This window comes from Capra hircus, chromosome 5, assembly GCF_001704415.2.
Source record: "Capra hircus breed San Clemente chromosome 5, ASM170441v1, whole genome shotgun sequence".
Taxonomy (NCBI): domain Eukaryota; kingdom Metazoa; phylum Chordata; class Mammalia; order Artiodactyla; family Bovidae; genus Capra; species Capra hircus.
The window spans coordinates 49,009,116-49,036,336 of record NC_030812.1 but is presented as its reverse complement, the minus strand read 5'-3'; the positions used below and the strand labels follow the sequence as shown (position 1 = coordinate 49,036,336).

The 27,221-nt window shown below is 40.2% G+C and overlaps 1 protein-coding gene across 3 annotated transcripts in view; it reads left to right on the top strand.

The window, feature by feature from the left end:
- Window positions 1–27,221, top strand: part of SRGAP1 (SLIT-ROBO Rho GTPase activating protein 1) — a 298,498-nt gene that overhangs the window by 181,462 nt on the left and 89,815 nt on the right. For all 3 annotated transcript variants that reach the window (XM_005680226.3, XM_005680227.3, XM_018047993.1), the window contains exons 5-6: window positions 23,514–23,696; window positions 24,173–24,301. In XM_005680226.3, coding sequence (XP_005680283.1) covers window positions 23,514–23,696; window positions 24,173–24,301 — 312 coding nt within the window. The remainder of the gene's footprint in view (window positions 1–23,513; window positions 23,697–24,172; window positions 24,302–27,221) is intronic.

The window sequence follows — 27,221 nt, the reverse complement described above, 5'->3', positions numbered from 1 at the left end:
AACCTTTTCACTCTTCTCTTTCACTTTCATCAAGAGGCTCTTTAGTTCTTCTTCACTTTCTGCCATAAGGGTGGTGTCATCTGCATATCTGAGGTGATTGATATTTCTCCCAACAATCTTGATTCCAGCTTGTACTTCATCCAGCCCAGCATTTTGCATGATGTACTCTGCATATAAGTTAAGTAAGCAAGGTGACAATATACAGCCTTAATGTACTCCTTTCCCGATTTGGAACCAGGCTGTTGTTCCATGTCCAGTTCTAACTGCTGCTTCTTGACTGGCATACAGATTTCTCAGGAGGCAGGTCAGGTGGTCAGGTATTCCCATCTCTTGAAGAATTTTCCACAGTTTGTTGTGATCCACACAGTCCAAGGCTTTGGCGTAATCAATAAGCAGAAGTAGATGTTTCTCTGAAACTCTCTTACTTTTTTGATGATCCAGCAGATGCTGGCAATTTGATCTCTGGTTCCTCTACCTTTTCTAAATCCAGATTGAACATCTGGAAGTTCACGGTTTACGTACTGTTGAACCCTGACTTGGAGAATTTTGAGCATTACTTTGCTAGAGTGTGAGATGAGTGCAATTGTGCGGAGGTTTGAGTATTCTTTGGCATTGCCTTTCTTTAGGATTGGAGTCAAAACTGACCTTTTCCAGTCTTGTGGCCACTGCTGAGTTTTCCAAATTTGCTGGCATATTGAGTCTAGCAATTTCACCGCATCATCTTTTACGATTTGAAATAGCTCACCTGGAATTCCATCACCTTCACTAGCTTTGTTCATAGTGATGCTTTCTAAGGCCCGCTTGATGTTGCATTCCAGGATGTCTGGCTCTAGTTGAGTGATGAAACCATCGTGCTTATCTGGGTCATGAAGTTCTCTTTTGTATAGTTCTGTATATTCTTGCCACCTCTTCTTAATATCTTCTGCTTCTGTTAGGTCCTTACCATTTCTGCCTTTTATTGAGCCCATCTTTGCATGAAAAGATCCCTTGCAATCTCGAATTTTTTTGAAGAGATCTGTAATCTTTCCCATTCTGTTGTTTTCCTCTATTTCTTTGCACTAATCAGTGAGGAAACTGTAGAAACATAGTTTCACCAGGCTTCAGGGAAGTCTCGGCATTATAGGCTAACTCATTGGCAGCCAGTTAAAAGTTAGGGATTTTGTCAATTTGAGAGAGAATAGGAGATATTTTTAGGTAACTAGTCATGCCTTTTAAAGTAGCTAACATTTACTGTATGCTTGTTTTATATGGTTAGTTGTGCTAAGCACACCACTTGCATGATTTTAGGTGATCCTCGTGTCGTCTCTATGATGCAGTTACTGTCATTATCTCCTTTTAACAGATGAGGAAACTAAGGCTCAGAGAGGCTTGCCAGGTTGCACAGTAAATAGTAGATTGGGAGCTCAAGTTCAGCTCTGGTGCCAGAGCCTCTGCAGGTGTGTCATTTTGTCTCTGTTGCCATAGTTTGGGGAAGCCATTCTCTAACATCTCTAAATGTTAATGGCTGCATAACAACACAAGAGCCTCTTGATGAAAATGAAAGAGAAGAGTGAAAAAGTTGGCTTAAAGCTCAACGTTCAGAAAACGAAGATCATGGCATCCGGTCCCATCACTTCATGGGAAATAGACGGGGAAACAGTGGAAACAGTGTCAGATTTTATTTTGGGGGGCTCCAAAATCACTGCAGATGGTGACTGCAGCCATGAAATTAAAAGACACTTACTCCTTGGAAGAAAAGTTATGACCAACCCAGACAGCATATTCAAAAGCAGAGACATTACTTTGCCAACAAAGGTCCATCTAGTCAAGGCTATGGTTTTTCCAGTGGTCATGTATGGATGTGAGAGTTGGATGTGAAGAAAGCTGAGCGCCAGAGAATTGATGCTTTTGAATTGTGGTGTTGGAGAAGACTCTTGAGAGTCCCTTGGACTGCATGGAGGTCTAACCAGTCCATTCTGAATTAGATCAGTCCTGGGTGTTCATTGGAAGGACTAATGCTAAAGCGGAAGCTCCAGTACTTTGGCCATCTCATGCGAAGAGTTGACTCATTGGAAAAGACTCTGATGCTGGGAGGGATTGGGGGCAGGAGGAGAAGCGGACGACAGAGGACGAGATGGCTGGATGGCATCACTGACTCGATGGACATGAGTCTGAGTGAACTCCAGGAGTTGGTGATGGACAGGAAGGCCTGGTGTGCTGTGATTCATGGGGTCGCAAAGAGTCGGACACGACTGAGCAACTGAACTGAATAACACAAAGCATTTAAGTCGTTTATCACCATTATATTTTTTAAAGTCAATGACACTTGTTGTAAAGAACCTGCCTGCCACTGCAGGAGATGATCGCGGGGTCTATAAGATTCCCCAGAGAAGGCCATGGTGACCCGCTATGGTATTCTTACCTGGGGAATCCCCATGGACAGAGGAGCCTGGCAGGCTACAGTCCATAAAGTAACAAAGAGTCAGACGTGATTGAAGGTCTTAGCACAGCACAGGCATTAATGTTGCTTTAATAAAAACGTAAGTGAAAAATTGAACATGTTCCTCAATAACAACCTGTACTTCTTAGAAATGTTAATTTGTGATCAAACAGAAAGGAAAAAAGACAAAAAACAAAAACAACAAATAAACTAAAAAATTAATTTTTTTTTAAAAAAAGGTCTAACAGATGGGACTCATTCAGCTAAAAAATGAGTAAATCAGTATCCTCAGATTCCCTTTTTAATTCACCAGCTAACTTACTTTTGGGCTTAACATGTGAAAGAGAACTCAAGTGGGGTTAAGAAAGCAAGGATAGTGCTCTGCTTTAAGGAAACAAAATGGACTGGACTGGCAGTGAACTTGTACTTGAATCTCAGCTCAGTTAACTGATCTGAACATCTGTATTAGTCTAGAAGAAACAGAACCAATAGGAGATTATATATATTTATATGAGAGAGGAATTGATTATAAGGAATTGATTCATGCAGTGTGGAAGCAAGAAGTCCCAAAATCAGCAGGAAGCAAGCTCGAGAGCCAGGATATAGTTCCAGTTTAAGTCCAAAGGCCTGAGAACCAGGAGAGCTGATGGTGTAAGTTCTAGCCTAAGTTCAGATCCAAAGCAGGAGCAGATCATGTCTCACCTTGAAGACAGGCAGAGGGCAAATTCTCTCTTATTCAGTCTGTTCAGGCCCTCATTGGATTGGATGAGGCTCACCCACACTATTAGGAAAGCTAGTTTGTTTATTCCACAGTTTTTTAATGCCTCCTACCGAGCCAGCTAATTATATATATACTGAAGATGTGTTGTTGTTCAGTCACTAAGTTATGCCCAACTCTGCAATTCCATGGACTGGAGCTTGCCAGGCTCCCCTGTCCTTCACTGTCTCCTGGAGTTTGCTCAAATTCATGTCCATTGAGTCGGTCATGCTATCTAACCATCTCATCCTCTGGCGATATGGATGTAAATAAAAACAGACCATGTTTCTTCCTCGCAAGGCATTTATATTCTAGGAAGGAGAAGTAGAGAATAAACAAATGTATAGAATGACGTGTAACTGCTAGGAGAAAAAATAAAGCTGCGTTAATACAGATGAAGCATCAAGAACAGTGTGTGGCAAATGGCAAATGCCTAATGAAGGTACGTAGTTAGTGTCATCCTCAGCATCATTATCACCTCCTCATCACTGGTGACATGGGGATGGCAACAGCTTCTTGTCTGCCTCTGAGTAAAGGTGGAGAGCAGTGGTAATGTTTAACAGTAATTACGGATGGTGTAGCTATCTATTTACACATGGACTTTCCTGGTGACTCAGTGGTAAAGAAACTGCCTGCTGATACAGGAGACATGGGTTTGATCCCTGGGTTGGGAAGATTCCCTGGAGAAGGAAATGGCAGCCCACTCGATATTCTTGCCTGGAAAATCCCATGGACCGAGGAGCCTGGCATGCTACATGGGGATTACAAAAGAGTAGGACACAACTTAGGGACTAAACAACAATATATATATACACACACACACAAACATACATATAATTTTTCTTTATAAATAGTATGTATTTTGTACATAAAGAAAAAGGAAGGTAACTTCCTATAAGAAAACCAAATCAATAGTAAATATGAAGAGGACTATGACTGGGTTAATGGAGAAGGGAAGAGGCAAAAATAGAAAAATGGTGACACAAAAGCATAAAAGGAATATTCAAAACAAAATTTGCCTGCAACAAATCGCCAAAAATGGTGATTTAAAGTATACGTATCCCCTCATACCAAAATCTCAAAAGGTTATAGTATATTTTATGAGAAAAACAATCATTTGTTGTCCTGTGTTAATATTTATTTTGCCTAGGTTTTACAGTATTATACTCGGTGTTTTAAAAAAAACAGGAAACTTACCATCTTCAGTAAGCAAATTTTAATAGAGATTAACACAGATATCATGATAAATCCATAAGAAATTGTTCAGTTCAGTTCAGTCACTCAGTCATGTCCAACTCTTTGTGACCCCATGAATCGCAGCACACCAGGCCTCCCTGTCCATCACCAACTCCTGGAGTTCACTCAAACTCATGTCCATCTAGTCGGTGATGCCATCCAGCCATCTCATCCTCTGTCATCCCCTTTTCCTCCTGCCCCCAATCCCTCCCAGCATCAGAGTCTTTTCCAGTGAGGCAACTCTTCACATGAGGTGGCCAAAGTATTAGAGTTTCAGCTTCAGCATCAGTCCTTCCGATGAACACCCAGGACTGATCTCCTTTAGAATGGACTGGTTGGCTCTCCTTGCAGTCCAAGGGATTCTCAAGAGTCTTCTCCAACACCACAGTTCAAAAGCATCAATTCTTCGGCACTCAGCTTTCTTCACAGTCCAACTCTCACATCCATACATGACCACTGGAAAAACCATAGCCTTGACTAGATGGACCTTTGTTGGCAAAGTAATATCTCTGCTTTTGAATATGCTATCTAGGTTGGTCATAACTTTTCTTCCAAGGAGTAAGCGTCTTTTAATTTCATGGCTGCAATCACCATCTGCAGTGATTTTGGAGCCCCCAAAAATAAAGTCTGACACTGTTTCCCCATCTATTTGCCATGAAATGATGGGCCCGGATACCGTGATCTTAGTTTTCTGAATGTTGAGCTTTAAGCCAACCTTTTCACTTTCCTGTCTCACTTTCATCAAGAGGCTTTTTAGTTCCTCTTCACTTTCTGCCATAAGGGTGGTGTCATCTGCTTATCTGAGGTGATTGATATTTCTCCCTGCAATCTTGATTCCAGCTTGTGCTTCTTCCAGCCCAGCATTTCTCATGATGTACTCTGCATAGAAGGTAAATAAGCAGGGTGACAATATACAGCCTTGACGTACTCCTTTTCCTATTTGGAACCAGTCTGTTGTTTCACGTCCAGTTCTAACTGTTGCTTCCTGATCTCCATATAGGTTTCTCAAGAGGCAGGTCAGGTGGTCTGGTATTCCCATCTCTTTCAGAATTTTCCACAGTTTCTTGTGATCCACACAGTCAAAGGCTTTGGCATAGTCAATAAAGCAGAAATAGATGTTTTTCTGGAACTCTCTTGCTTTTTCGATGACCCAGTGGATGTTGGCAATTTGATCTCTGGTTCCTCTGCCTTTTCTAAAACCAGCTTGAACATCAGGAAGTTCATGGTTCACGTATTGCTGAAGCCGCTTGGAGGATTTTGAGCATTACTTTACTAGCATGTGAGATGAGTGCAGTTGTGCGGAGGTTTGAGTATTCTTTGGCATTGCCTTTCTTTGGGATCGGAGTGAAAACTGACCTTTTCCAGTCCTGTGGCCACTGCTGAGTTTTCCAAATTTGCTGGCATATTGAGTACAGCACCTTCACAGCATCATCTTTCAGGATTTGAAACAGCTCAACTGGAGTTCCATCACCTCCACTGGCTTTGTTCATAGTGATGCTTTCTAAGGCCCACTTGATTTCACATTCCAGGATGTCTGGCTCTAGGTGAGTGATCACTCGTGAAGCTCTTTTTTGTACAGTTCTTCTGTGTGTTCTTGCCACTTCTTTTTAATTTCTTCTGCTTCTGTTAGGTCCATACCATTTCTATCCTTTATTGAGCCCATCTTTGCATATAATGTTCGCTTGGTATCTTTAATTTTCTTGAATTGATGCTCACTCTCTCCAAACATCAGTGACACACATAGAGTCAAGAGATGGCTCAAGAGCCATCCTCAAGTTCCATTAAATTAAGAGGAAAGAACTGAGAAAATGAAGATTTATCCAAGTACATGCAGAATCCCATTCATTTCTCACAGCAGCCCAGTGAGGCAGATATTTGGGATCCCAAGGTTACTAATGGGAACCGGGTCTCCCAATAATTAGCTCAGGTTCACATAGTAAATGAATGCTCGAAAATCTCAGCCCAGTTCTGTCCCCAAGGTCCATTGATTCCCCACTGGACAGCTGCCTTAGGGAAGGATGTGCAGGGCAGGTGGAGAGAGAAAGGGTGGAACCTGATCTCAGAGGTGAAACTCAGAGCTGGAACTCTTAAACTGTACACTCTGATTGCCACTTATAAAACCTTGATTTGTGCATGTGCTCAGTTGTGTCTGACTCTTTGAGGCCCTGTGGACTGTAGCCCACCAGGCTTCTTTGTCCATGGGTTTTTCCAGGCAAGAGTACTGGAGTGGGTTGCTATTTCCTTCTCCAAGGGATCTTTCCAACCCAGGGATTGAAGGCATGTCTCTTTTATGTCTACTGCGTTGGTAGGTGAATTCTTTATCACTGAGCCACTTGGGAAGCCCTTAAAAACTTGATAAATGTTAGTGTCTGACTCTTTGAGACTCTATGGACTGTGACCTGCCAGGCTCCTCTGTCCATGGAATCCTCCAGGCAAGAATACTGAAATGGGTCGCCATACCCTCTCCCAGGCAATCTTTCCAAGCCAAGGACTGAACGTGGGTTTCCTGCATTGCCGACAGATTCTTTACCATTTGAACCACCGGTAGAGCTTTCCAAATTGTTGATGCCAGTTACAGAAGTGGCAACCTCAACTGCTTTGCACTGTCAGCTTTAATATTATCATGTGTTCATTTGGGGGGTGGGTGCCTTTTTACAACAGAGCTTTTCCTATAGCTTCAGCGTTGTATGGGTCAACACTACCTGTTTAGCTGTATGTTCACACACAGTGATTGGTGCAGAGTATCCATTACTGGATAGTTCACACACCTTTGTTTCTTCTTTGGAGCCCTAACTCTCATTTGCCTGATTAATGTAAATAGAGAATAGAAGGTGTCCCAGTACAAACACAAGTATGCTGAACCTCTTGTACTGGAGTTATTTGGAAAACAAGGTCCCTGAATGCACACAGATATCCTTGCTGGCTTTTTTGTTGTTCAGGCGCTCAGTCGTGTCTCATCGTTGCGACCCATGGACTGCAGCATGCCAGGCTTCCCTGTCCATCACCAGCTCCCGGAGTTTGCTCAAATTCCTCTCCATTGAGTTGGTGATGATGTCTAACCATCTCATCCTCTGGCCCCCTTCTCCTCCTGCCCTTCAATCTTTCCTAGCACAGGGTCTTTTCCAATGAGTCGGCTCTTTGCATCAGGTCTTTGAACCACCTTAAAATGTTAAAATAAGAAACTAATTATTTTTTAGAGGAGATGCGAAGGAAGACAGTGTTTATTATTTCAAGCCCTTCCTTGAAAACTCCGCCTAAAGAACTGCTGGCTCCCTGAGCCGCCCATGAACCAGGAGTTAATGCATTCTTCTAGAGTGAAGAAATGTGCCCCAGGCAAGGTTGAAAAGTCATTTCGAAAGAGATTCTTGGGAAGATTTTTCTCTGTGCCTCAAAGAGGTTTTTTTGGGGGTCTAAGTATTTATTTTAGCTCAAGGGCATTTAAAGTATTTGAAATATATATTTCTGTAGTGAAAATGAAAATTCATTCCTTTGAGAAGGACTACAAAGAGGTCTGGGTCTCAGCACAAAACACAGAACAAAGGAAAATACGGTGTAAAGGACATGTACGAGGTTCCCCCAAATGAGAATCTCTCTGGAATACCACAGTCTCCGTGATGCCACCTGGAAAACTTTTTTTTTTAGAATCAGTCTATTTCGAGATCTTGAGCTGACGAAGTGTTTCCATATATCTTTCCCCTGGCTTTATTACTAGACACTTAGATGGAAAGAAAGAGAGGTGTTGGGATCACATGACTCCTTGCCAACTTCCGAATTCTAATCTTGGCCTTGACACAGACGGGCTTTAGAGACCAGTTTCAGTAGTTGAACTTGTATTCATTTTCCTGCCAACTCAATTGCATTTAGTAAAGCCTCCATTGGAAGACTCTCTAAGGATACCTGTCTTTTTTAATTAAAAAAAAAATGTTAATGAAATATTGTTTATTTATGTGTTAGTTTCAGGTATACAACAGAGAGATTCAGAGATATATATATTTATTTATATACTTCTTTTTTTACAGTCTTCCATTATAGATTATTACAAGATACTGAAATAGTTCCCTGTGCTGTACAGCGGGATCCCTGTTGGTTATTTGTTTTATATATATTAACGTATAAATGTTCATCAAAACTCCTAATTTATCCCTGCTCCCCACCACCCTGGACATCTGTTTGATAAGAACTTTATATGTAAATATATTTTAGGATACCCTGCTAATTACTGAGGTGAAATGCTAGCTACTTCTGCTTGGAATTATTTTCTCTCTGAGATTTGAGATTAGTTATGGTTGGTTGTTATGAACTACAAATAAAACTGTCTTTTTTAAAAAGTGAGCAATATGAACCAGAAACAGTTATTCAGCTTAGAAATGGAAAAGAAAGTGTTAGAAAGTATAGTTTAGTAAAAACAAAACATCCCTAAAGAATGTTTCTTATCAAGAATCTTTGTCAAAGAGTACTTTATCCCAACTATTACATTCTGAAATATAGTAGTATGACTTCTAAATGATTAGAATACTTTCATAACAGACATCTTAATCAGAATGTTTATTTTGGGGGGTAATTAAGGTACTTAGCTTTGTTTATCATTTTTCATCAAAACAAAATATATAATACTTTCATGTAGAGTAAATCATAGGTATTTTCCTTAGATTTGTTGTCTCAAAATGGACTAGAAATATTGACCAATAGAAATATAAAAGCCATGTGAAGGGAGCGAAGATCTAAATCTGTTGAACTGAGTGAACCATTTTAGTGTATCTTAACTCACGTGATTATCTGATAGAATGTTAGCACTGAATGGGCCTTTAGAAATAATCAAATTAACCCCATTTAGGGAGAACGTCACAAAGAGTCAAATTAAGTAATTTGAGTCCCAGGTTGGAACTATATAACCCAGGTTTTATTCTAATTCAAATTAGCAACTAGGTCCTACTATGTATGTGTGCTGTAGTGGGAGCTTTACCAGTCCAAGAGGCTTGAAGTCTGGCAAATTAAAGCTACGCAATGACTAAATAGTAACAGCTAACCTTTGTCAGGTAAGATTTTGAGCACTTTATATAATCAGCCTCTTAATCCTATGGAGTAGTGAGGCACAGAAAGGTTAAGTATACTTTGCCCAAGGTCACACAGCTAAGAAGGCTCAGACCAAGTTGAGTCAAAAGGCTCAGCTCCCACTCTGCACTCCCGTTTTAATGGTGATTGAAACTTAAGGTAGATCGTTACATACCAACAGAAAGGTTCAGGCAGTGGGCTTTGGAGATCCAAAGAGAAAGGTCTACACGAAAGATTAAGGAAAATTCAGAGAGGAGAGGGTCTGGAAATGGACAGGATTCTAGTAGGAGGAGAGATGGGGAAAAGTTGGGGAAGGTTTTTAAGGCAAAAGGAGTGACGTGAACCAACGCATACAGTTAGGACAAACACGCGGCATATTCGTAGAATTTCCTTCTGGAGCCATATGTAGAGAGGAAGGGAAAACATCAGAAGTTGGAAGATGTCAGGAGAGCACCAAATGAGTTTATAAAGAGCATAGTAGTAGTAGTAGTGAAGTCGCTCGGTCGTGTCTGACTCTTGCGACTCCATGGACTAGAGCCCGCCAGGGTCCTCTGTCCATGGGATTCTCCAGGCAAGAATACTGGCGTGGGTTGCATTTCCTTCTCCAGGGGATCTTCCTGACCCAGGGATCGAAACCAGGTCTCCTGCATTGCAGGCAGATTCTTTATCCAGGGAGCTACGAGGGAAGCCCTATAAAGAACATAGGCACCAATAAAATGGTTAGACATCTGGTCAAAAGCAATTTGAAAACCCAAAAAGCTTTCTTACATGGATTAACAAAGGTCTCTCACCTTTCTTCTCTTTTTCTCTCTTCTTTTTAATAAATGGAGTGAGAAGTATTAGATTTGAGAAACAGATTTATGTGTCAAATTCTAAACCATTTTTCATTAAGAGAAAAGAACTCTAAATAATTCTTTCCATTTTAGTTGATGCCACAATTCCAAGGGTTTCAAGGTTTTTATGATTTTAAAATTCCAAGTGTCTTGTGTCCTCAGCTTAAATATTTCATATACTAAAGTTTATGGCTTAAATGTCTAGTACACACATATAATGTTGAAGACATGTGAAGCATTTCCCTGAAAAGAGTTAATTATTTAAAATTGCAGGTGACTTTGAAATTCTAGGAAATGTGTTAGCCTTTCATTATACATGTACTTTCCCCCTCAACATTTCCGACTGTTTGAAACCCTCCCTTTGTCACTTCTGCTGCCACTGTGCTTACTATGGCCCTAGTTAATATGTATTCCAAGTGCCAATTCAAGGGTATTATTTTTTTCAGTAGCTTAAACTTGTATTTCAGGGCCTCTGAAGACTTCGTATGAAAACCCTTTATGAGACAAGGACTTTCTGAATGACCTTCTCTATCACTGACTTTCTCTGTTGACTTGTTGGGCAAGGATTAAGTCTCTTTGCAGCTCAGTTTCTTTGATCCATAGAACAAAGACCATCCCTCTGCTCTCAGCCTTCAGGTGTGAGAGGGTCAACAGGTGAGCACTGATGCTAAGCACTGGCTGAGCCTATTGTGGGCTTCCAAGATATGGTAGAAGCGGGGTCTTTTTAAAAATCTCTGTAGCACCATCCAGCACTCATTGTGTCAGTGTCAGCTCCGAGTGTTTGGCGTGTGTTAATTCATTTTATCTCCACAACAATCTTAGAGGCATGATGCTCATTCCCAACAACCAGTGAGAGAACTATGGAACATGATACAAGACGAAACAAGGATCTGAACCCAGGCAGTCTGATTCCTGAATGTAACCATCAGAGCTGTTGAGAAATGGAATGGTTTCTCTCTTAAGACAGTACTCTCCTCCTTTGGAAGGTGGCTACCCAGCCTGTGTGTGGAGTGGGTTTGTGATTTCTAAGTTCTAGAGTTTATGGAATACAATATTCGGTATTGGTCCCAAATCGTAGAATCTGTTCCCTGTCTCTTTAAGTCAGTAGAATGAAAAGTACTAAAAGCATATTCTCCTCAGCTCTAAAATTGTTAGAGGATCATCTCTATTATATCCAGGTGATACACACTGAGTGACTGGGAGGGGCCGTTCAACAAATTTATAGGTCCCAGAAGCATATTGATGACAAACAGCCCTGTCATCAATGAGCTGGACTAAGGAAATATTTCCATATATGGTATTGGGTGCTGGGCTAGACATAGGTCTCCACAGCTTTGTGTAAGCACAGAGACACTCCAAGGGCTTCCTGGAGAAGATGACACCTAATTTTAGTGACAAAAGGAAGGGTGGGAAGGGCCTTCCAGAAAAGCAATTTGCGGGATTCCTTCGTGGTCCAGTGGTTAAGACTCCATACTTCAAATGAAAGAGGCTCAGGTTTGACCCCTAGTCCCCCACATGCCATGCAGTGTAGTCAAAAAACAAAGAACATCCCCAACAAAAAACGAAAAGCAATTTACATGTAAGACAAAGCACAGATACATGAAATCACATTGCCTATGCAGTGAACTCCATCCACTTAAATATTACCCAAGTATTAGCAAACCATTGATGTCAGAATAAAAGGAGTATTAATCTGGACTTTCTTCAGATCTTCTGTCCTTACCACTCTCTCTTTACCCTACTACAAATGAAGTGCTTGAAAGATGAGACAGGAAAATATACTGCAAAATTAGAGGTTCCTGGATAAAATCACATTTATTTCATGTTACAATCTCTGATCATTGTGAAGTGGGCAGATCTTATACAAAATTGTTCATTGCTCTCATGAAGAATTATCCTTTTGAACCTAGTATAAATCAATAGAGAATAAAATATGATTGGATTTCTAATAATAGAATGTGAAGAAATCAAATAGAACAGTGCCTGTTTGTGGTACATCGTATGGGACTCAAGAAATTTTTGCTGAATGTGAGTGTTCTTCAAGGGCTCATTTGAGCTATACAAAACTAATAACCCCTGCTTATGACTCAAAGACTTGAATTAGAAGCTGCCTCTAGTGACTCCTGGAAATAGAAATAGCCCAGGTTAAGATTAATAAATATAGGTTGCTCTTCTTACAAACAGAAACATTTTCTTGCTAAGAAGGCAGAAAACAATCTGTCCTCTTTAGGATAAGTGAGTCTTTTTCAAAAATTTTTTTTATTAAAGTAACAAAGTCTGGTGAAGCTAATTGTAATTTCTATTGCCATGTAAAAAATATTGTTAACTTTAGCACTTTGAAAAAGAAGACTGACACCCTGCTTTAACTAAATTATAACAGTCAAAGATAAAAGCACATAGCAAATCTGTGTGTCAACCCTGTACCTACCAGATCGTTCCTGGGTTTTTCTCCTTAATGAGCACTTGATGATTGATCACTAATCAGTTTGAGAGCTAATTAAAGTTACTAGAGTAATGGATACCCCGGTTTAAGATTCATCAGTATGATGGTACATTAGACTATACAGGCATTGTTCGTTTCTAGATATTTTCTGTGCAGCAAAGCAGATGAGTTACGACCTCAGAGCCCATGGAGAATGCTAGGAGGACTCTTACATCCTTGGCATATCATGGTGCACTATTTTGCTGCCTCAGTCAACAGAAGCAAGAGGTAATTAGCACAATTTGTTGTTATAGTAGTTTCTCCTTTTGATTAAACTTTATTTGCCATCTACCTTTGGCAGCCTCTTTAGCAGTTGAGAAGTATATTTGAAGTATATGTCTTTCCCCAAATAATAAATTCTAACGGTGTTGTTTAGTTGTTATAAGATAAATAAATGAAATCATGAACTCATAGAACTTTAGAGCTGGAAAAGGCCTGAGGCGATCCAAGGACATCATTTATAGGTGAGAACGCTGTGGGCCAGCAAGGTTAGAAAGAGCCTTGCCGCAAGGCCACAGCCAGGACACATCAGACCAAGGGTACACACCTTTGGATATTGGCATATGAAAGTTCCTTCCACTAACACTGGCTCTTGAAAGGCTCTTGTAGAAGATGGAAAGGGAAGAGTAAATCTTCGACAGAAAGTAAAACATGAATATGGAAAGGGAAGAGTAAATCTTCGACAGAAAGTAAAACATGAGTAACAGTCTGGATGCTCTTTTTTATAGACTATTAGATACCATCCTATGTTACTTCCTCTGAGCATTGTCAAATAGTCTCCTTTTCAGGGGGCATATTCAAATTCTCACAGAAGCCTGCTAGTTCAACAATCAGTTTTCTTTCTGTGATAAGCCTTTAGTTTGTACTTCTCTCATTTCACACTTTTCAAAGTATTCGAGGTTCATAGTTGAGTTTGATTGGCCCCTTAATTTTGATCCTGTCCAGAGGCCTCATATTGTCATCTCTACTAGCTGAAGGTCATACTGAGGGTCAGAAAGATTGAGGTTGCAAAAGTATTTTGCAGCTAAAGCTAGAACCAAAATCCAGGTCTATTTTATAGACCTAAGCTCTTTCCATTAAATACCACTCCTGAAAGAAAATCTTGTACACCACGCTGAATAGAACACAATTATTTTTGTGACTGTCTATACCTTACTTCTGAAGGAGGCAATGGCAACCCACTCCAGTACTCTTGCCTGGAAAATCCCATGGATGGAGGAGCCTGGTAGGCTGCAGTCCATGGGGTCGCTAGGAGTTGGACACAACTAAACGACTTCACTTTCAATTTTCACTTTCATGCATTGGAGAAGGAAATGGCAACCCACTCCAGTGTTCTTGCCTGGAGAATCCAGGGGAGCCTGGTGGGCTGCCGTCTATAGCGTCACACTGAGTTGGACACGACTGAAGTGACTTAGCAGCAGCAGCAGCAGCATACCTTACTTCTTCCCTTTGTATATATGTTCTCTATTTTTCCATTTGTTTTGTTTATTCTTGTATCTCTGTTGCCCTGGCATTTGGCTGGTTGGCAGTCCCCACCCAGTAGGGTCCAGAGTCCCAGACAATGCCTTCTGTCCAAGGCATTTGTTTGGATTATAAATATAATTTGATGATAAATTTAGACTGTTACACTGATTTGATTTCAGTGGAGCCACAACATACTTCTCGTTTTCTTTGATAAACTACCTATAAAGACAGGACCGCATGCTATTTAATTGTTCATCTTGAGCTATTTGCTCATTTCTAAAGAGCTTTGCTTAAATTCTTACTGTATACATAAATGGAATTATCACTTGTTTCCTTCTCTATACTAGTTGGAAGTGAAAATCTTTTCAGTCATGGAGAAATCATTACCTATTTATTACAATGAAATATTTTATGGTAATTCTTTTTCAAATATCAGTGGCTGACACCGTGCATTTATTATATGTCAACTTTTTTTTCTGTGCTCTTTATATCTTCACATGTGTTATCTTTCCAGCTACCCTGTGCATGCAGTGATAATGTTATGCCTATTAACACAGTTAAGAAGTGGTGGCACTGAAAGGTTAAGTTACTTGCTCAAAATCACAGAGTAAGGGAATTGAGCCCAAGAGGCTTGTTCTGTGAATGTAAGCCCTTAACCACCAGTATACTAGCTCTCAAAGTGAGTTCTCCTGTAAATGTTACTTTTCAAATATAATTATGTTTTGTAAGTTCTGCTTTCATTGACTTATAGAGAGCTGTACCAGCCTGGGGAGAGAAGGTGGAAAACTTCATCATCCTAACAGTCCTACTGACAACTCATTACCTTCAGGATCAGCAGCCTTTCCATCCCTGATACCACAAATGAGAATAAAAAGTATTATTAAGTGTCACTCACAGGACTTAAGTGGGAGACAGGGCATTGCGGTGGGAACTGAGATCCATTTTAAGCATCGACTAACATGCATGTTGAGGGCGGGCTTCTCCTGTCTTTCCATTCTTTATATAAATATACGCCCCTGCCACCCCACCTTTTTCTCCAGTTGAGCTCCCGGACTTAAATATAAGCTGATTAAAAAGAAGCCTAGAATTCCTTCCTTCTCCACTTGACTCCCACTCAGCCTACCTGGAAGTCCACAACCTCCTCCTTCCCTACCTCCTATCTGTCTTCAGTCAGAGTAGGCCTGTCTTTGTGTCTTTACTGGTTAGGCATTATGTCTTTCATCTCTTGGACAATGCCTAGTTTATGGATACTCAGTAGCTGTTTGGTGGATGAATAAACACAGATCAGTATACACAGCTCTCTGAAACCTGGGTAATTTTCCAGTAAATTACCCTTAATTTTACCGTAACTATCAGCTTACCAAAAAAGGGGGGGGGGGAGTGCTCATGATGAAATTAAAAGACTCTTGCTCCCTGGAAGAAAAACAATGACAAACTGTAAATGTTTGTAGGGAGTGTGTTAAAAAGCAAAGACATTGCTCTGCCTACAAAGGTCACAGTCAAAGCTCTGGTTTTTCTAGTAGTCATGTATGGATGTGAAAGCTGTACAATAAAAACGGCTGAGTGCCGAAGAATTGATGCCTTCGAACTGTGGTGCTGGAGAAGACTCTTGAGAGTCCCTTGTAAAGCAAGGAGATCAAACCAGTCAATAAAAGAAATCAACCCTGAATATTTATTGGACTGAAGCTGAAGCTCCAGTACTTTGGCTACCTGATGCAAAGGGCCAACTTATTGGAAAAGACCCTGATGCTGGGGAAGATTGAGGCAGGAGGAGAAGGGGATGACAGAGGATGAGATGGTTGGATAGTATCACTGACTCAATGGACTTGAGTTTGAGCAAATTCTGGGAGATGGTAAGGGACAGAGAGGCCTGGCATGCTGCAGTCCAAAGAGTCCAGTGCGATTGAGAGACTGAACAACGGCAACAACATGATGAGGGGACATTGCAAAGAGGCTAGAAGCCTTTCTAAGTGTGATTTCAGGTGGTACGATTTATGAACATGGAGGTATGTATGCCATCAACTCCGGGGTACTCATCACTGGTACATGAGTTTTTAAGACGTTTTGGCTAGGCCAAGTTGCGATATGAAACAGCAGGAGACGCCTCCGTCGGGTCTGCTTTTGTTGTTCTTAGTTCTATAGCTGCTTTGTCTTTGTGAGGGGCAGTGACCTGCAGCTCTCTGCTTAGAGCCAGGATCTGAAGCCAGTTAGTCTGACCTCAGAGGCTGCGTGCCTGCTTCTACACCATACGTTAGAAACTGTCAAGAAAGAGAACTGCCCACCCTGTTAGGTGCTTCCCATGTGTTGCATCACTTAATCTCCATTTTGCCTCGGAGAAGCTGGAGCTCAAGAAAGTTAAGAAACTTGCCCAGCTGATAATCAGTAGCATAAGAGCTCAGATCCAGGTCTGCCTGACTCTATATCCAGGATTGGCTACAGGGCAGGAAAGCATAAGGTTGCAGGTGTAAAGATCCCAGCCTGCAGTGTTAGGATGCTCTCTTAAAGGTAGTTCGTGCCCACCACCCCTGTCTAAACTAAGCTCCAGAGACACAGCTTGGCTCAGCAGAGCCCACAGCCTAGACAGAGGAACTGGGGTTCTGTGAGCCCCTGGAGGAGCCAGGCTTGCAGCTCAGCCTAGGGTTGACCAGAAGCCCTGCCTTCCCCATGAACCTGAGATCTTCCTGAGAATGGACTTCCAAAGTGATGGTCCTACACGGATGGTTTTGTTAATCTGGCACTAGCAGAAACTCAGTTACAGTTAGAGCCTAGTCATGTATTGATTATATTGATAGAAAAGGGATCGTTACCTTCGGTTGTTGATATTTAAGGAAACATAAAGAATGTCGTTTTTATGAAGAGCTTTCTGGGATTGATAGATTTAGTAGAACAATAGACAGAGTATGGAATTGGGCTTCCCAGGTAGCACTAATGGTAAAGAACCCGCTTGCCAATGCAGGAGATACAAGAGACGTGAGTTTAATCCCTGGGTCAGGAAGATCCCCTGGAGTAGGAAATGGCAACCCACCCCAATATTCTTGCCTGAACAATCACATTAAGAGAGGAGCCTCGCAGCTACAGTCCATGCGGTGGCAAAGAGTGGGGCATGAGAGTGATGGCATGCACACACATGTATGGGATTGGGAAGCACTCTCCCCAACATATTGCTTTCACCAGCAGCCCCCAAGCCCAACCACGACATCTTTTTTTTTTTTTTTTTTTTGAGATGCTGTAAATTCTAATGCTAAGTGTATTTCACAAATGAGTTAGAACTATTTGCCATCCCATCAGTCCAGTCCTGGGTATTTACTGGTGGTACTGTTTCAGATACCAGGGAGGGAGGGGAACAATGCCAGTCACATAATTTTTGTTAAATGAATAGACAGATGAAAACAAAAGGATTCCTGTCCTTCATTTGTTTCTCACCAGATCCGTATTTCATTCCTCCTGTATGGAAGGTAGTATTAAGAACCTGGAGGTGCCTAAGATACCTGAGGCTTCCTAGGTGGTGCTAGTGGTAAAAAACCTACCTGCCAATGCAAGAGACTAAGAGATGCAGATTCTGTCCCTGGATCAAGAAAATCCCCTGGAAGGGAATGGCAGCCCACTCCAGTATTCTTGCCTGGAGAATCCCATGGATGGAGGAGCCTGGCAAGCTACAGTACATAAGGTCGAAAAGAGTCAAACACAACTAAAGTGACTTAACATGCAAGATCCTTTTAGTGGGTTCACTGAATTTACAGGCCAGTCCGTGATACTGAATGGTACACAAACATCTGTAACACATGGCAGATTCTCAGGTGGTATCAGGAAGTAGGTCTTGGAGGTCAGAAGAACAAGACCACTCTGACTGGGAAACCAGGGAACACTAAGCAGTAGGTTGACCTTTGACCTTGACTTGGAGGATGAGTCAAAATGGTACCGGGAAAGGATGCTGGGGAAGGGCATTCCAGGCAGTAAGGTTGGGTTGTCTGGCGGAAGGGCCACAGAGGCAGGGAAGTATTCTGAGGCAGAAGTTAAATGATCGACTCAGATCACTTGTGTTCCAATACCAGCCCAAAGGTACTGTTTGAGCTGGTGTTAGAGCCAGAGTGTAAGAGCATTTGAACTCTATGGTGCGGGGAGTCAAGTCAAGTTTAAGCAAAGGTCCGAGAGAGTGAGAACAGAGAAAAAGCCCTGTACCTGCCATTCTGAATTCTCTTTCCTCCTTTCCACTCCCTCTTTGTGCTAAATGAAGTCACTTCCCACCCTAAACGTTCCTGCCTGTCTTCACTGGATTACTGCTAAGGTACTGCTTTGACCATACTGTTTACATTTCTGTAGATTTACCAACACCTACAGAATAAATTCTATACTGTTTAAGTAGTTGGGATATCAAGGCTCTTCTCATCTGGTTCATGCTAACTTCTCTAGTCTTATTCTTCAACTCAATTATCCATCCACTAACTAAGATCATGGTCCCATCACTTCATGGCAAATAGATGGAGAAACAGTGGCTAATTTTATTTTTCTGGCCTCCAAAATCACTGCAGATGGTGACTGCAGCCATGAAATTAAAAGACGCTTACTCCTTGGAAGGAAAGTTATGACCAACCTAGACAGCATATTCAAAAGCAGAGACATTACTTTGCCAACAAAGGTCTGTCTAGTCAAGGCTATGGTTCTTCCAATGGTCATGTGTGGATGTGAGAGTTGGACTATAAAGAAAGCTGAGCGCAGAAGAATTGTGCTCAGAAGACTCTTGAGAGTCCTTGGACTGCAAGGAGATCCAACCAGTCTATCCTAAAGAAGATCAGTCCTGAATATTCATTGGAAGGACTGATGTTGAAGCTGAAACTCCAGTACTTTGGCTACCTCATGTGAAGAGCTGGCTCATTTGAAAAGACCCTGATGCTGGGAAAGATTGAGGGCAGGAGAAGGGGATGACAGAGGATGAGATGGCTGGATGGCATCACCGACTCGATGGACATGGGTTTGTGTAGACTCCAGGAGTTGATGATGGACAGGGAGGCCTGGCGCGCTGCAATTCATGGGGTCGCAGAGAGTCGGACAGGACTGAGCGACTGAACTAAACTGAAGTGAACCCTGGAAACCAAGTCTTCATTACAAATGTGGAATGAATAAATCCTTATCTTTCATTCCTTCTTTTCCTCCATTTCTGAATATGACCAAGAGTAACTATATCCCCCAGATTAAGAGGGCTTCTGTTTGTACAGTGCTTTCAACTTACAAAGATTGTGGCATAGCAGTCCAAAACACTGAATCTGGAGCCAGACTGCTAGGGTACCAACCGTTGCTCTGCCAATTACCAGCTGTGTGACCTTGAGGAAACTGCCTAACCTCTCTGTGCCTCACTTTTCTCATTTGTAATATGGGGTGAATAAAGGTATGTACCTAATAAGCATTTTTAGAAGGATTGCTTAGTCGCTAAGTCATGTCCGACTCTTTGCCACCCCATGGACTGCAGCAGGCCAGGCTTCCCTGTCCTTCACTGTATCCCGAGTTTGCTCAGATTCATGTCCATTGAGTCAGTGATGTCATCAGAAAGACTAAATAAGCTATTATTTGGAAAATAACAATGTCTGGCACGTAGTAGACATTATATAATGCTTGTTTAGCTAAATATATATTTTATATATGTTCATATATATATTAGTGGTATAGACTGTATACATAAATATATACATACATATGTATTAAATACTCAGTATGGTTTCAATTGTACCCACACACAGGGGCCACATACAATTGGGTATTTGCAACAATCTTGTAAGCAGAAGTGTTAAATAACTGTCCACACCTCACACCTGGTAGATCCATTCTGGGAACCACGTCTTCTAACTTCTGAGCCGGAAGTCAAAAAGTAGAATTTATACCCATAATCCATTCATCTCTAACACATGAATAGTTTTCAGATACATCGTGATTTCTTTACACTGAATATTGAAATTTACTTCAGATATTTTAATTATTTTGAATTAAAGTACAAGAGCAATGTCAGGTCCATTGTATAGGTCTGTCAGTAAGGAAAAAAAATATTAAGTTTCTGTCCAAAATTTTTGTGCAGGATTTCAGTCTCACAAAGAAATGTATGATGTGGTCACTTTCTACTTGACTATATTCTTCTTGCAGGGAAGGTAAATTGAGTATTTTCAATGGAGAATTATGCATGAGGTTTTTGTAGAAAAGTATTCAAATGGGAAAATATGCTATTGGAGTACATTTAAATGGATGTTATAACATGATATGCCTGTCATGTTATTTAGTATGCAAAGACTTGTGTTCGCATTAAGCTGATGGAGAAGCTGCTATTTTCTTTGCAGCATATATTCAAACGTTTTCTTTTACTTCTCTGAAAAAGAGAGAACTGTCTTTTATTTTATTTTAGATACAAAACGCATTTAACTTCTGTCAACAGCTTACATTTTAAATAATGATGTTTTTACTGGCATTCATTATCTGCAAATTAGAGTTCTCTGGAAGCTTTTAGTGTTTTTCTCCCCAACTTTTAAAATTCATTCATTGTAACTGTTGACATTTTTGAGAACAGTGGAAACCCTAAGTCAAATTGGGAAAATTTAACAAAGAGATTACCTTTCTGGAAATTACCTTTGAACTGGGTGGAGAATCTTCAGCTATCGTGCTGAACCACATTATGATATTTACACCCTCTTCTTGCTAGTAGTGTTGTCAGACTCAAACATTTTCCTTCTAACACAGGGAAATGCCATGCTAGCTGCCTGCTTGGGATCCTTAGTTCATAAAGCTTGAAAGTAAAAGTCTCTCAGTCGTGTCCAACCCTTTGCAAACCCCATGGACTATACAGTCCATGGAATTCTCCAGGCCAGAATACTGGTGTGGGTAGCTGTTCCCTCCTCCAGGAGATCTTCCCAACCCAGGGATCAAACCCAGGTCTCCCACATTGCAGGTGGATTCTTTACCAGCTGAACCACAAGGGAAGCCCAGGAATACTGGAGTGGGTAGCCTATCCCTTCTCCAGGGGATCTTCCCAACCCAGGAATCGAACCGAGGTCTCCTGCACTGCAGGCAGATTCTTTACCAACTGAGCTATCAGGGAGGCCCTAAAGTTTAGTTAGTGCCAGTTACCTGCTTACAGTAGGCCTCTGCAAGAGTCTGGAGTTCAGAGCTCTTCCTCAGAAAGTATTTAAAATCAAGATTTCTCAGTTACTCTGGTCTGTCTGAGATGCCTTTCCATCCATCTTTGATGGGAGTTACGTGTTCTCATTTCTTCCTTTCTGTCTAGTAGCAAGAAGACAGCTGAGCAACTGCATATGGGGTGTGTGTGTGTGTGTGTGTGTGTGAGAGAGAGAGAGAGAGAGAGAGAGAGAGAGAGAGAGAGAGAGAGATTGGTTTTTTTCACCCTCTCATTTAAAGATGTAACTGGAACCAAGACCCAAATGGCATGTGGGTTTGCTTCAGGCGGGGAATATAAACAGAGCCAAGCCTAGAAATGCAAGGTTTGTAATAGATTCATTGACCTTGCTGTTTGCCCAGCTGCAGGGTGACTCCCTTTTCATTCCCCAGCTGCTTCCTAATGCTATCTTATTTTTCTTTCAAACTGGAGTAGCCAACCTAACTCCCCCTCTCCGGACAGATTTGATAATTAACTAAAAACAGACAACTTTGTAGTTACACCCAGCTAAGAGAAAAGTTGCCCCGACTTTGTGGTTTAATCCACACTTTGTTCTTGTCCAGCAGTGCCTTTGACGTAATTTGCTAGCTTATGATTTTATGAGATTTTATCAGATTTTATGAGAACAAGTAAAGGCTCCTCATTAACCCCAAATTTTACGCTTCAAATAGTCATCTGGAGGATGTGCATTAAGTTGAACCCTAAATGCTGATTTTCTACCTTTTACATGTAACCTATGGAAAAAAAGCAATTGGGTTCCACCTAAATAAATATATTTATTCTAGTGATGCTTCCAGCCCTCAAACTATTTTAAAGCTCATATTTTGAAACCAGAAAAATCAAGTTCCTTACTTTAAAATATTACATCAATCTCTTGAACACAATTATACCTTAGTTATAAAGTTAGTTCTGGATAACTTACAGTTATTTACAGATGAAATAAAGTCTGTTTTATGTGGATGAGAATTTAACATCATTTTTGAGAATGTACTCGCACTGATTACTTGGGTGCTGAATTTTCAGATATTCTTTCAGACACTGGTTGCATTGGACTCACCATACCTTTAAACTTTTTTTAATTAAAAAAATTTAAATTAGGGTTAATTATACATTTATAATATACATGGGAAGGATACATTATAAAATTTCATCTCCTGTATATTCCTAAATCTATTAAAATGCAAATTAGGTGTACCATTTCTAAGAGAAGAAATAAGATACACTATATATGAAAGGTTTTCAACACAATTTTATTTATAAAAAAGCAAGAAGTAAAATATTCTAAAATATTCAATAGTAGAGAATTGGTATAAGGAAATATTATACAGCTCTTTTAGAGGAATATTTTGTGGTATAGAAAAATGTTGATATTTTTAAGTGGAAAAGGATATAGGAGACTAAAAATTATAAATACAGTATGATCCAGAATTTTTTGAAGGAGAAGTGATATATGTCATTTTAAAATAAAGAGTGTGTGTCTGTGTGTGTGTGTATATGTATTTTCATAGAAAAAAGACTGGATAGCTGTATACCAAAATCACATGCTTTTTTGTTTTTTTACTTTTTATTTTACTTTCTTTTTTCTGTCATGTTTTCTACATTAACATAAAATATTACCTTGTGCTTATGAAAAGTTTTTTTCCCTAAAACCATATATGAACCTTACATTTACCTTTTATATTTTGACAAGTAGATTTTAAGCAATATAGTCCTTTTAGTAAGGGCTATACTTATTTGGAGTTTTTTGTAATTCCAAAGTTTAGCTAAAATGTATCCATGTGTAATGGTTTATTCTGCAAATTAATAATTCAGAGGAGATTTTAGAGGAAGACTTTCAAGCTTGAGGGAACTTTTTAAGTACACTGAGAGCACACACAAGACTCTGTCAATCATTTTTTCATCACAATCTGTTCCTAAATGCCTCTTCCTGGCAGGTGAATTTGCATATTTCTGTTTGCTTTATGTAAAAGGAATAGGATATCCGTTATCTATTTTACTAACAATCTGGCTTTCCCTCTGCCAGTTGGAAGGTGATATCTTTAACATACACGTCATATAATGGTTTCCATTCCCTAATTTCAGACAAACATCTTTTAACAATTTGGGTCACATTTTCACAGGTGATGAAAACATACCATATGTATCACGCTGAGAGCATCAGTGCAGAGAGCAAACTGAAGGAGGCTGAGAAACAAGAAGAGAAGCAGATTGGCAGGTCTGGTGATCCAGTCTTCCATATTAGACTGGAAGAGAGACATCAGCGGCGAAGCTCGGTGAAAAAAATTGAAAAAATGAAGGAAAAAGTAAGTAAAACTAGACTGCAGAGCCCTTCTGCCCTCCCTGGAGGTGACAAACCTAGAAACAGTGATGTAACAGCTGATAGACACACGTTGTAAATTACTGAGAAATGACATGCATTTCCTCCCGTGGGGATGGAAAATGTTTAAGAAACATAAAAATCATGTAATAACAGCTGGACGTTGTTTAGTGGTAAATGCCAAGTATCTAGTACACAGTGTAGAGAATTTTGAATATTAACAAAACAGATTTCATTGCAAATGGGCCTGATGCCCAAATACATTGTTGCTATTCTCCGTCGCTGGGCAATTTTCATTTATTTAAATCACAGATTCAAATTGCACTTTTCTCAAAGGACTTGGAAGGTCATTTGTATATGTAGAATAAATCGTTTAGATGAATAGAAATTCATGTATGTTTCCCTGTCTGATTTTAAAATGACTGTTGTTTTTCCCAATTCCTGGATCTTCTTCATTTCCAGAGACAAGCAAAATATTCAGAAAACAAGCTTAAATCAATTAAGGCACGGAATGAATATCTCCTAACCCTTGAAGCAACCAATGCCTCAGTTTTCAAGTATTATATTCATGATCTTTCAGATTTAATTGATGTAAGTACTTGAAGTTTTTATATTTTTCACATCAGGGTAGAGTTAGCAATAACCCTATTTCCTTGATTCTAAAATACCATCATTAATTAAAACAATGTTATCTTATGTAATTCTCAGGGGGGGAAATGCTGCAAATTATACTACATAGGATTTGTTATTGTTGTTCGGTCGCTAAGTCGTGTCCAACTCTTTGCGACGCCATGTATTGCAGCATACCAGGTTTCCCTGTCCTTTACCATCTCCCGGAGTTTGTTCAAACTCATGTCCATTGAGTCAGTGATGATGCTATCCAACCATCTCATCTTTCATCATCTCCTTCTCCACCTGCCTTCAATCTTTCCCAGCATCAGGGTCTTTTCCAGTGAGTTGGCTCTTCACATCAGGTTGCCAAAGTATTGGAGCTTTGGCATCATGCCTTCCAATGAATATTCATGGTTGATTTCCTTTAGGATTAACTGGTTTGATCTCCTTGTATGCACTAAGATACTGCAAATTTTAAGATGCATGTGAAACACTGTGCATCCTAAAACCACTGAAAAATAAACCAGGGAGTTTGGTGAAGCTGTCAGTATCCAGAAAACTAGCTGCGAAGGGACTCCAGGCATTTTCAGATGGTGCAGTAGCACAGCCCTAACTTCATTCATTGATTCAAAATGTATTTATTGAGCTCCAACTATTATAAGATGCTAAGGCTCTGAAAAGCTATAAATGTACAGTTCTTTTTTTTTTTTTTAACTTTATTTGGCTGCACTGGGTCTTTTAGTTGCAGCATGCAGAACCCTCAGTTGCAGCATCTGGAAACTAGTTCCTGGACCTGGGATCAAACCCCGGCCCACTGCATTGGGAGCTCAGAGTCTTAGTCACTGGATCACCAGGAAAGTCCCTAAATGTATACTTCTCACTCCTTAGAATTTAAAGTGGAAAAGCCAGGTATGAAGCAAATGCCTATGCAAATGATTGCTTTATGACAGTTGTGATAAATACTGTGAAACAAAATAAAATACATAGAAACCACTTTTATTATCTAACAGAATATGATATAAAAACACTAATTGCGCTCATTTAGAAATCTGCAAGTAGGAATGGCTACCCACTCCAGGATTCTTGCCTGGAGAATTCCATGGACAGAGGAACCTAGAGGGCTCCAATGGGTCAGAAAGAGGCAAACAAACTGAGTGACCAACACTTTCACTTTTCAAGTATTTAACTGTTATTATATTTATATAATGTTTACTGCCAACTCTGGCCCTCAGCATCATTCATCCTTTCCATCAGAAATTGTGCACTGAGTAGCCCAATCGTTGTGCTAACACTGGAGGAGATGCAAAGATGAAATAGACAAAAATCCTGTGTCCAAAAACACCAGTATCTGCAAATAAAAGATGAAAAGTGATGTGTCATAAGGAAAACAGATAAAGTGATAGAAGTACAGAGTTATCTGCTGGAGTTTTACTCATAGTCTGCCTTGCAATATTTGAATTCAGTGATGATAATATAAAATTATTTTCTGTGGCTTACAGTGTGTCATAGTTGAGACATATAGTAGGTTAAGGCAACAATTTTTGTAGTGAGTTAAGTCCACATATTTAGCTATTATTTATTAAATATTTACTTACTTGACTGCATCAGGTCTTAGTTGCACTTAATTATTTTAAATACAGAAGCTTTTTAAAAATTTTTTTTTTCTTCTAGCACTCTGATAAAATGAAAGGATGTTTTTCTGCTAGATTGCTGTTAGTTTTCCTGAATAAAATTTTTTAAAAAAAATTCTGACCCCTATTTTCAAACTTAGATCTGTAAGGATTCTGCAAAATAGATGGAATATAGAGGACTAATTCTGTGTAACAACTCAGCTTGCTTGTTTTGTTTAGGGCTTATTTTAGTGATTGGAGTATTTGGCTAAACCCAAGCCAATTTAATATGAGGATAAGTTAATCTTGAAAGGAAGTGTGAAAGTGTCAGTCCCTTAGTCGTGTCTGATTCTTTGCAACCCTATGGACTGTAGCCCGCCAGGCTCCTCTATCCATGGGATTCTCCAAGGCAAGAATACTGGAGTGGGTTCCCATTCCCTTCTCCAGTGGGTTTTCCCTACCCAGAGATAAAACCCAGGTCTCCTGCATTGCAGGCAGATTCTTTACCATCTCAGCCACCAGGGAAGTCCCTGATCTTGAAAAGTACTTCTTTATTGCCTATGAGGTGCCAAGCACTGTTCGATAATGGGGATCCATCAATAAACAAAACAGAGTCCTCACCTTGTGGTGTTTAGCTGGGAAGACAAGCCATAAAAAATGTACACATATATATTATCTGTATGTGATATGTATGTAATATGGACATATATTAAATATTTATGTTTAATATGTATATAAATCAATGCTTATTGTAGTAGTAACAGTGCCATGAAGAAAAATAAAATAGAGCCGTGGGGGTGCTTTTTTTGATGACGTAGTCAGAAAAGTCTAATGTTTGAGCAGAAAAGTGAGCTGCAAGCTTTATTACCAACAGGGAAGAAATCCCTCATACAGAAAGACTGGCAAGGCTACAGGTATAGAGTTGGAGGTGTGTTTGGCAAGTTCAAGGTACTCGAGGAATAGCAAAGGAGACCAGGATGGCTAAAGTGGAGCGAGTAAGGAAAAGGTGCTGGGAGAGACGGGAGGCAGAAGCCCAATCATATAGGGGCCTTGGGGCAAGGAAAATAGGTTAGATTTTGTTCTAAGTTTGAGGTGAAGCCATTGAAGGGTTTTAAGCAAGGAAGTGACATCACCTAGTTTACGTTTAAAAGACTCACTCTGCCTTCTGGGTGGAAAACAGGCTAAGGTGGGTGAGGAGGACAAGTGTGAAAAAAGCAAGCTATATCTAGAGTCTTTTGTGTTTTTCCAGGCTAGAGATGATGCTGGCTTGGACTGGCATGATACTGATA